General features: G+C 37.5%; 1 protein-coding gene across 1 annotated transcript in view; it reads left to right on the top strand.

Moving 5' to 3' along the window:
• LOC128209477 (multiple coagulation factor deficiency protein 2 homolog) overlaps positions 1–8,702 on the top strand; it is a 9,979-nt gene extending 1,277 nt beyond the window's left edge. Inside the window, exons 2-6 of the mRNA XM_052913524.1 lie at positions 3,194–3,351; positions 4,247–4,327; positions 4,705–4,877; positions 6,651–6,826; positions 8,190–8,702. Of these exons, the coding sequence (XP_052769484.1) occupies positions 3,194–3,351; positions 4,247–4,327; positions 4,705–4,877; positions 6,651–6,826; positions 8,190–8,411 (810 nt within the window). The 3' untranslated portion in view covers positions 8,412–8,702. The remainder of the gene's footprint in view (positions 1–3,193; positions 3,352–4,246; positions 4,328–4,704; positions 4,878–6,650; positions 6,827–8,189) is intronic.
• Positions 8,703–10,924: the final 2,222 nt, after the last annotated feature.

Below are 10,924 nucleotides of genomic sequence, written 5' to 3'. Positions count from 1 at the left end.
TGACATTGTACAGTCAAGCAACCAGAAATACATGTATGAAGTATGACTACACACAGGAGCATTATAAAACAGTGCATATTACATAAATGCATAATCAACATTTATAGAAGGTACATGGAGAGTGAGTTCATTAAAATGACTTAAAATTGTTTTTCAAAAGGTGGACATGTTTTACAAGGATTGCTTTAATATTACAAATAATAAGTTTGTCCAACGTGATTCTGCAGGCGGGGAACCAAATTATGACGCCAAATTATGTCTGTTAGGTTGTAAAACTACATGATAAACGATGAAGTGTGATACTTATTCTATGTGGCGCCGATAGGCGATCTCATTGACTTGAATGTTTTGCAGATCGACTCTGCCTTAAATGTAGTCCTGTAAATCATTTTCCTCTTCATTACATGTAGTCCTGTAAATCGACCATGATCATTTTCCTCTTCATTACATGTTGTCCTGTAGATCGGCCATGAACATTTCCTCTTCATTTACATGTAGTCCTGTAGATCAACGAAGAACATTTCCTCTTCATTTACATGTAGTCCTGTAGATCAACCAAGACCATTTCCTCTTCATTTACATGAGTCCTGTAAATCGACCATGAACGTTTTCCTCTTCATTACATGTAGTCCTGTAAATCGACCATGAACATTTTCCACTTCATTACATGTAGTCCTGTAGATCGACCATGAACATTTTCCACTTCATTACATGTAGTCCTGTAGATCCACAATGATCATTTTCTCTTCATTTACATGTAGTCCTGTAGATCGACCATGAACGTTTTCCTCTTCATTACATGTAGTCCTGTAAATCGACCATGAACATTTTCCACTTCATTACATGTAGTCCTGTAGATCAACAATGACCATTTCCTCTTCATTTACATGTAGTCCTGTAGACCGACCATGAACGTTTTCCTCTTCATTACATGTAGTCCTGTAAATCGACCATGAACATTTTCCACTTCATTACATGTAGTCCTGTAGATCAACAATGATCTCCTGTAAATCTACCAGGCATATTTTCCTCTTCATTTACATGTAGTCCTGTAAATCTACCAGGCACATTTTCCTCTTCATTTACATGTAGTCCTGTAGATCGACGATGATTATTTTCCTTTTCATTTACATGTAGTCCTGTAGATCGACCATGATTATTTTCCTCTTCATTTACATGTAGTCCTGTAGATCGACGATGATTATTTTCCTTTTCAGTTACATGTAGTCCTGTAGATCGACGATGATTATTTTCCTCTTCATTTACATGTAGTCCTGTAGATCGACCATGAACTTTCTCCTCTTTTTTTACATGTAGTCCTGTAGATCGACCATGAACTTTCTCCTCTTTTTTACATGTAGTCCTGTAGATCGACCATGAACTTTCTCCTCTTTTTTACATGTAGTCCTGTAGATCGACCATGAACTTTCTCCTCTTTTTTTACATGTAGTCCTGTAGATCGACCATGAACTTTCTCCTCTTTTTTTACATGTAGTCCTGTAGATCGACCATGAACTTTCTCCTCTTTTTTTACATGTAGTCCTGTAGATCGACCATGAACTTTCTCCTCTTTTTTACATGTAGTCCTGTAGATCGACCATGAACTTTCTCCTCTTTTTTACATGTAGTCCTGTAGATCGACCATGAACTTTCTCCTCTTTTTTACATGTAGTCCTGTAGATCGACCATGAACTTTCTCCTCTTTTTTACATGTAGTCCTGTAGATCGACCATGAACTTTCTCCTCTTTTTTTACATGTAGTCCTGTAGATCGACCATGAACTTTCTCCTCTTTTTTACATGTAGTCCTGTAGATCGACCATGAACTTTCTCCTCTTTTTTACATGTAGTCCTGTAGATCGACCATGAACTTTCTCCTCTTTTTTTTACATGTAGTCCTGTAGATCGACCATGAACTTTTTCTTCTTCATTACATGTAGTCCTGTAGATCGACCATGAACAGTTTCCTCTTCATTACATGTAGTCCTGTATATAGACCATGAACCTTTTCTTCTTCATTACATGTAGTCCTATAGATCTACCACGAACCTTTTCCTCTTCATAACATGTAGTCCTGTAGATCGACCATGAACAGTTTCCTCTTCATTACATGTAGTCCTATAGATCTACCACGAACCTTTTCCTCTTCATAACATGTAGTCCTGTATATAGACCATGAACCTTTTCCTCTTCATTACATGTAGTCCTATAGATCTACCACGAACCTTTTCCTCTTCATAACATGTAGTCCTGTATATAGACCATGAACATGTCCTCTTCCTTACATGTTGTCCTGTAGATCGACAATAAACATTTGCCTCTTTCCTACATGTTGTCATGTGAATTGATCATGAACATTTCCTTCTGCCCTACATGTAGTTCTGTGGATCGACAATGAACATTTTCCTCTGCCCTACATGTAGTCCTGTGGATCGACCATGAACATTTTCCTCTGTCCTACATTTAGTCATGTGGATCGAACATGAACATTTCCCTCTGACTTACATGTAGTCCTGTGGATCGACCATGAACATTTTCCTCTGTCCTACATTTAGTCATGTGGATCGAACATGAACAGTTCCCTCTTTCTTATTTGTAGTCCTGTGGATCGAATATGAACATTTCCCTCTGCCTTACATGTAGTTCTGTGGATCGAACATGAACATTTCCCTCTGCCTTACATGTAGTTCTGTGGATCGAATATGAACATTTCCCTCTGCCTTACATGTAGTTCTGTGGATCGAATATGAACATTTCCCTCTGCCTTACATGTAGTTCTGTGGATCGAATATGAACATTTCCCTCTGCCTTACATGTAGTTCTGTGGATCGAACATGAACATTTCCCTCTGCCATACATGTAGTTCTGTGGATCGAATATGAACATTTCCCTCTGCCTTACATGTAGTTCTGTGGATCGAATATGAACATTTCCCTCTGCCTTACATGTAGTTCTGTGGATCGAATATGAACATTTCCCTCTGCCTTACATGTAGTTCTGTGGATCGAATATGAACATTTCCCTCTGCCTTAGGTGTTGTCTGGTATATCGACTTTGTCCCTTTGCCCTATATGGCAAAATATACTCTTCTTTTAAACAATCGTACATGTATTAACGTGATCGTAATAAATATGACATACTAATGTTACATTATATCATGAAAGCAACACACATTTGAAAACTTTTTTCCGCAGATGCACGTCACACGGTTGTTATCCTCCCTTCTGTTGCTATGCTCGAGCGCTGTCATGGTAGCGCGGGGTGACGCAGGCCACAACCACGACCACGCCCAGATTCCGCCAGATCAAAGGCCAACGAACTTTAACGATCCAAAGTTCACGCAGGACCAAGCGTAAGAATTATTTTTATTGAATACAGGGGGATTTCCAAGCTTGTTTTTTGTTGGAAAAGGACCCTGTTAGAAATTTGGAAAAAAGGTGCTTCACGTCATTTTTTGCAATGTCCAACAAAAGTTCTTTCAAATAAACGCCTACACGTTTGTAATACTTAATAAAAAATAAGAACCATTGAGTTTGTGCTAGTTCTAGATATAAACATCCCAAGGAAGGCAAACATTTCTTGACTTCCTGGTTTTTGTTTTGAATTAAACTACACAAACCGTGACATACACTAAATCAATGCTAGATACTTCGCGTACTGGTTTACCAGATAGTGCTTTAAGATTGTTAAAACAGGCTTTTGTTTTGAGAAACCTTTAACTACATACTAATTAATGCATATATGGAAAATATTAATTACTGATAACAAAATTGTAACCGTTTATTAAAAAGCAGAAAGGGCAAAAATATTAAATGATTGGTGAAAGATTTAGATTGGTGTATTGTCTCATAAGGTAGAACTACCGTGTTTTATGCTCATTTCTTTCAAATTAAACTCGGTATTCTTCACGTCAAGAACCATTGTTTTTTCATCCTTTTGGAAATAAAACAATATTATTTATTGTGGTAAGTCTTATTTGGCAGTAATAGTTCATCTTTAAAGGACTACTGGTTTTCTCAATACTTGTTTAACAGTCAGTTTAACACGTCTTTAATCATAACCCATTGTAATTATAGGGTATTACTATAAGTTAGCATATCGCGTTCTAGCTACCAAAGTTATGAACGATCTTTACCACACAATAAGTTAGCATATCGCGTTCTAGCTACCAAAGTTATGAACGATCTTTACCACACATGTGTAAGAAAACTGATTTGGTGGTTTCAAAATGTATTAACTATTTTCAGACATTTAAAAGAGCATATGAAAGATGAGATCAACATGAAGGAACGACTTTCGCCGGAAGAGATGGAGTTCCACTACTTTAGGTATAGTTTTGTTAACAATGGGAGACAATCAGTACCCTTTAAGACTGCTCTGGTGTTGTCTTATTTGTCTATATATCACCATACCACATCAAAGATTTTATCTGGACTTAAATGCTTCTTGGCACAGCTATTTTTAGGCTGTTTTAGTTTTTTTTGCTTTGACATTCTATTTATAGATCACTCTCTTTATAATGAAGATGGACGTCCTCGGCGATTATTAATTTATTTATCATACATGGTGACCCAGTCAATGACCAGTTCGTGTATAGCATATAAACCCAAACCGGTATAAGAATACGAAACAGTATCACGTCATGCTCTACATTTGAAAAATGAATATGTGATGTAAATATGATAGGTGTCAATCTCCCATGCAGGTTACACGACACAAACAACGACACACACCTGGATGGTATCGAGATCATGCAGGCAATGGCGCACATGTTACCCGTGCCGGATCTCACACTGCAAGAAAAACTGGGCAAATCCAAGGAGCAGATTGACGCCATAATGCTTGAACGTCAAGAAGGCATGATGAAATACTATGAGGGTAAGTGTTGATATGGTCGGCACAAATGTTGTCTATGCCGGAACTTTTAACATTTTGTATTATCAAGAAGAAGTGTGCGGTATATGAAGGAAGTATTGAAGTATCAAAGATCAGATTGTAGTATCGATGAGCAGATCATAGTATCAAGAAGCAGATTGTAGCATCAAGAAGCAGCTTGTTGTATCAAGAAGCAGCTTGTTGTATCAAGAAGCAGATTGTAGCATCAAGAAGCCGCTTGTTGTATCAAGAAGCAAATTGCAGTATATCATTGAGCAGATTGTAAAATCAAGACGCAGTTTGTAGTATCATTGAGCAGATTGAAGTATCAAAACGCAGGTTGTAGTGATTGTAGTATCAAAAAGCAGACTGTAGTATATCAAGAAGCAGATTGTAGTGTCAAGAAGCAGATTTTAGTATATCATTGAGCAGTTTGAAGTATATGTATAAAAAAGAAGATTGTAGTGAGTGTGGTATCAAGGATCAGGTTGTAGTATCAAGGAGCTGATTGTAGTATCAAGGAGCAGATTGTAGTATCAAGTAGCAGATTGTAGTATCAAGTAGCCGATTATAGTATCAATAAGCGGATTGTAGTTTCAAGGAGCAGATTGTAGTATCAAGGAGCAGATTGTAGTACCAAGGAGCAGATTGTAGTATCAAGGAGCAGATTGTAGTATCAAGTAGCAGATTATTATTATCAAGGAGCAGATTGTAGTATCAAGGAGCAGATTGCAGTATCAAGGAGCACATTGAAGTATCAAGGAGCAGATTGTTGTATCAAGGAGCAGATTGTAGTATCAAGGAGCAGATTATACTATCAAGTCGCAGATTGTAGTATCAAGGAGCAGATTGTAGTATCAAGTAGCAGTTATAGTATCAATAAGCGGACTGTAGTTTCAAGGAGCAGATTGTATTATCAAGGAGCAGATTGTAGTATCAAGGAGCAGATTGCAGTATCAAGGAGCACATTGAAGTATCAAGGAACAGATTGTTGTATCAAGGAGCAGATTGTAGTATCAAGGAGCAGATTGCATTATCAAGTCGCAGATTGTAGTATCAAGGAGCAGATTGTAGTATCAAGTAGCAGTTATAGTATCAATAAGCGGACTGTAGTTTCAAGGAGCAGATTGTATTATCAAGGAGCAGATTGTAGTATCAAGGAGCAGATTGCAGTATCAAGGAGCAGATTGTAGTATCAAGGAGCACATTGAAGTATCAAGGAGCAGATTGTAGTATCAAGTCGCAGATTGTAGTATCAAGGAGCAGATTGTAGTATCAAGTAGCAGTTATAGTATCAATAAGCGGACTGTAGTTTCAAGGAGCAGATTGTATTATCAAGGAGCAGATTGTAGTATCAAGAAGCAGATTGTAGTATCATGGAGCAGATTGTAGTATCAAGTAGCAGATTATAGTATCAATAAGCGGAATGTTGTTTCAAGAAGCAGATTGTAGTATGAAGGAGCAGATTGTAGTATGAAGGAGCAGATTGTAGTATCAAGGAGCAGATTATAGTATCAAGTAGCAGATTGTAGTATCAAGGAGCAGATTGTAGTATCAAGTAGCAGATTATAGTATCAATAAGCGGATTGTAGTTTCAAGGAACATATTGCAGTATAAAGAGTGTGGGTGTACTTTATTGATCTTAGAATCATTATCAGAATCAATACATTCGAAGAGTGACGTATACTCTTTAATAATGTTTAATACTACATTGTAATAGTAAGACGTTTACACTATTTTCGCATAACCTCGTTATTAATTTTGTCCTGTATACAGATATCATCGACCGTGTTTTGAGGGACGATGACGTCGACAAGGACGGCTACCTGACTTACTCGGAGTTTGCGCGCGCCCGCCGGCGCGAGGAATACCACAACGCACGCATGCACGAGGAGCAGATGCACAAGCAACAGATGCAGTTTGAACAGTTCCAGCAGTATCAGGCCATGCAGGTAAGCGTTATAGTATATCACCCCCGTAGTGATAACCCTATGCCAAAATCTCGAAAGGAAGAAAATTATTTAAACGAATTTTCGTCATTGTTTTTATCAAATCATGGCAGTGCTTTACTGCGAAGGGAGGTGACTCCTGTGTGCAGTTCGAAACGTTTCTTACTGGTCACTTGTCTTTGTGTTACAGTTAGATTATAGAAGATAGACATGTGTTTCGTCAGCATTCGATCTTGAACGCCCGACAAAATTCCCATGATGCGCGCTAGTGTAGGTTACGTTTAGGGGAAAAATGTTTACGGCGCATTCAATTTCTGAAGAAGAATATGACCGATATTTGAAACGTCGTTTACTACTGGGCAGATGACGCCGTGTGGGTAATTAGATATGAACGGCGGATTTCTTTTATAAAAAAAGACTATGGCAATGAAAATAGAGGATATTGAATGAGTGGTCGTTTCATACGGCTTTCATTTAGCGAGTTTTCTAAAGCTTATCAAAACGCGCCCCGGGGATGAAACGAGTTTTATTAATTTTGTATTGAATACCACGGATAAAGTATTCTCTTTTTATCATGAATGATAAGTTGATGATTTCCAGCTTTTAATAATGAGACGTCGCTATATAGCGCTCACAATTTTCAGCTATTTTCATTGATGACGTCACGTTGCCATATTTAACACTAGATATATATATTAGATGATACCGAGTGTCAGATTTTTTCGCTTTCCGTTGTAATGAAAAAATACCTACCTGTTTCACCTGCGCTGATGATGAGCCCAATACCAGAAACTGTCAAACCAATACTACGCATTGCAGAAATGTAGTACCCGGAAGAATTTAAAACAAAAAAAATGTATATACCGTACATTATAAACACTTATCTTTTGACTAAATTTTCATATTTTTTTTTTAAATAGTGACATCAAATAAGGTTCGATAAACTTACACTGTGTTGTTGGATACAGAAAGTGACGAAGTAACGAAGGTTTTATGAATGTTGTTCATGAACTCAAGAGGAAATATAACGTGTTCCTCATATGAATAGCTTGAAAGATTAACTACTTTTTTCAAATAAATTTTGACCATAAAACAGTCTAATATGCTGGAATATTACCAATTGAGCAATTACAGCTGCCAATTCAATTGTTTACAGCCGTGAGGAGAGATATTGTTATATTACACATGGATTATACAGAAAATACGTGATGGTTATGGTTAACCGGAAAAGGGTATTTCAAGTATTGTGTATAATAAGTGTGTTCTTCATGTATTGTGTATAATAAGTGTATTCTTCATGTATTGTGTATAATAAGTGTATTCTTCATGTATTGTGTATAATAAGTGTATTCTTCATGTATTATAGGCACAGAACCAGCAAGGCAACAAGGGCGCCGTGAATAACAATGTTCAAAACCCACCAAACCCCAACATGCAGAATATGCAACAGCAACAACAGTTCCAGCAGTTCCAACAATTCCAGCAGCAACAACAAAATCAACAGCAGGGACAAGCGCACGGACAGGGGAAGGGGCAGGGACAGGGGCAACAGCAGCAGCAACAGCAACAACAACAATACAAACAGTGATAGTTAGATAGTTAATAGTGGTAGCTTATTTATGGTTAAACTGAGGAAACACCCGTGTATGTGTGTGCAATCGAATCATTGATGGTGCAAGTGTGTGGAATAGAAATTGCCAAATAATTTAATGTGTTTGTTTATGTCTCTGTATAGAATGTTTAGCATCCCTGCTGCCTGTGGTACCTTTGTATCATACGTTCGGCGTAGTAAATGGAATGGTTTTGGTGCAACAGCGTGTTAGTTTCTATAAATGTATATTACTTTATGATGAATTGAAATAAATAAAATGATCTAAATACAAAAGTAGTTAGTTATGTCTTTTATTTACCAGCTACACATAATAGCATATATTAATAGCATCAACTCATACAATAGTTTAAATAGTATTTGGATCCAAGAAATCATATCGTGATCCATAGGTTATATTTGCAGTCTTTAAAGTGTGTTTTCAAGATATAACAGTAGAAATAATTGTCCAGCTGGCTTTACGGACGAAATTTGACATTCAAATTGCGAAATCATATTGTTCAGCTAGTCTGACATAACGATAACTTAAGAGATTCAGGAAATGGTTGTTGAGCTGGATTGAGGAACTACTAGTATATTAAATGAAGAACGAACTGGATAAACGTCAAACGAAAGTGTTGTGTTAGCATTTTGACATTCAGACAATTATTGTTGAGCTGGCTGGTCAAAAGTAATGAAATGTAAAGCTTTATTGAGAAAAGACATTTGGCAGTTAGAACATGTCAACAAACAACATTCGACATTCATAATTATCTGAATGTCAAGCGGACTCGACAAACAGCCGTCCAAAAATACTTTTTCACCTGGACCAACAAAAACTTAACATTCAACGCCAAACGACTCTCAATTCTTGACAAATGTTTTGTTTAAATTATTGGCATACCCCTGTACAAAAAACGACATCTAGTGTTTTTAAAGAATGATGCTTGTGCACAAAGGTCGGATGTTGTATTTTCTGAATGTTGAATGTCTTTGGTCAAGCCGGCTCGACATAACATTTAGTGTCGAAGGTTGATTGTTGTGTGCTTCACACAACCATGCATATAAAGGCTTGGTGAACCGTGTTGATCCGTAATATTCAGTAATTTGTGATGAAAATATGTCTCAAATTTGTGAACAATTGGTACAGCACCTTTACCCCCTTCAAGGCAAAAACTTGTATATCTTAATATCAGGAAAACCTTTTGACACTAATAGTTCATAGTTCACAAGCTGATTGTTCTCAATGCGTAGTTGAAGTTCATTGCTGGTTGAAAGGGTCAGTGATTAGTGCACTCGCTTCTCACCAAGGCGACCCGGGGTCGATTCCCACCCTTGATGCATGTGGATTAGGTAAGAGGTCACCAAGCCGATCGATTCTATCCGGGCACTCCGGTTTCCCCCACAACATAAGACCACACTCTCGCGTAACATCCTGCAATATAACTTTCTTCACAATCGTTGTAAATTGAATCAAGTTTAAACTAAGGAGTCTCTTGGCTAATGGTCAAGCTCACACGTGGTCATACATTTGGACTCCTTTAACATTCATTCTGTTTGACAAAGAATTTGATTTGTTTCAGTGAATGAACATTGTTGCTTTTGGTGTATGCTCGATAACTCCCGTCAGTTTGGCCGTCGTATTTTGTATCCGGTCAATAACTGCATGATTCATGCACCGATTTTCAAATAACTATACACAAGTGTTAACAACATGAAGACAGTGTTTGCAGTATGCAAGCTCAAAGGTCAAGACCAAAGTGAACTTTGAACTATGTTAATATTCAATATAAAACTACACTGATGGTTTTGTTTCTTTCTGTGGCATAACTTCGACGTACATAGTGGGATTTTAGAATGACCTTGTACAAATGTTAACCATCACATTAAAGCCTGCCGCGCGCAAGATTCAGTTCCGAAGCTGAATGGATTACAGAGGGCTTTTGTATGAGACCATGGTACCTGGCATTGCGACCTGTACACAGACAGTACATTCTCAGATGACCATATTAGCCGATATGGGACTTTTTATTGCTTTGCTACTCACTCATATCTAAAAAAACGAACATCTAAATGGGGCATCTTCTCTTCCTATGTACCCTATTTGACCACTTGACCTCTTGTTTTTTTAACGTGCACAGTATATAAAACCAAATACACGATCTCCTTTTCAATACCACCCGAACGACTGTGTAGGTGGGGAATGTAAGTATCAAAATCACTATATCATTCCCCTGAAAATCGAAACATATCGTATTCGATTTAATTTCATTGGCTGAAACCATACATTCAAAAGTTATATTTGATAAAAGACGCAGAGTGGATATCTGTTATGTATTTCCGGTCCGGATATAAAAATCCTACCCGAGGGCAGTCGCGTGAGCCGGTAACGATGCCCGGGGGTCGAATTTTACGAAAAAACTCGAAATATTCACAATACCTACTTGTAACATATTCGTATGTATAAATCTTTGTAGGACCTTATTATTCCCAGATCATGTTCTTCAAAGGTC

This window comes from Mya arenaria, chromosome 11 (genome assembly GCF_026914265.1).
Source record: "Mya arenaria isolate MELC-2E11 chromosome 11, ASM2691426v1".
In the NCBI taxonomy this organism is placed as follows: Eukaryota; Metazoa; Mollusca; class Bivalvia; order Myida; family Myidae; genus Mya; species Mya arenaria.
The sequence above is the reverse complement of the archived record's forward strand: the minus strand, read 5'-3'. Positions and strand labels throughout refer to the sequence as shown.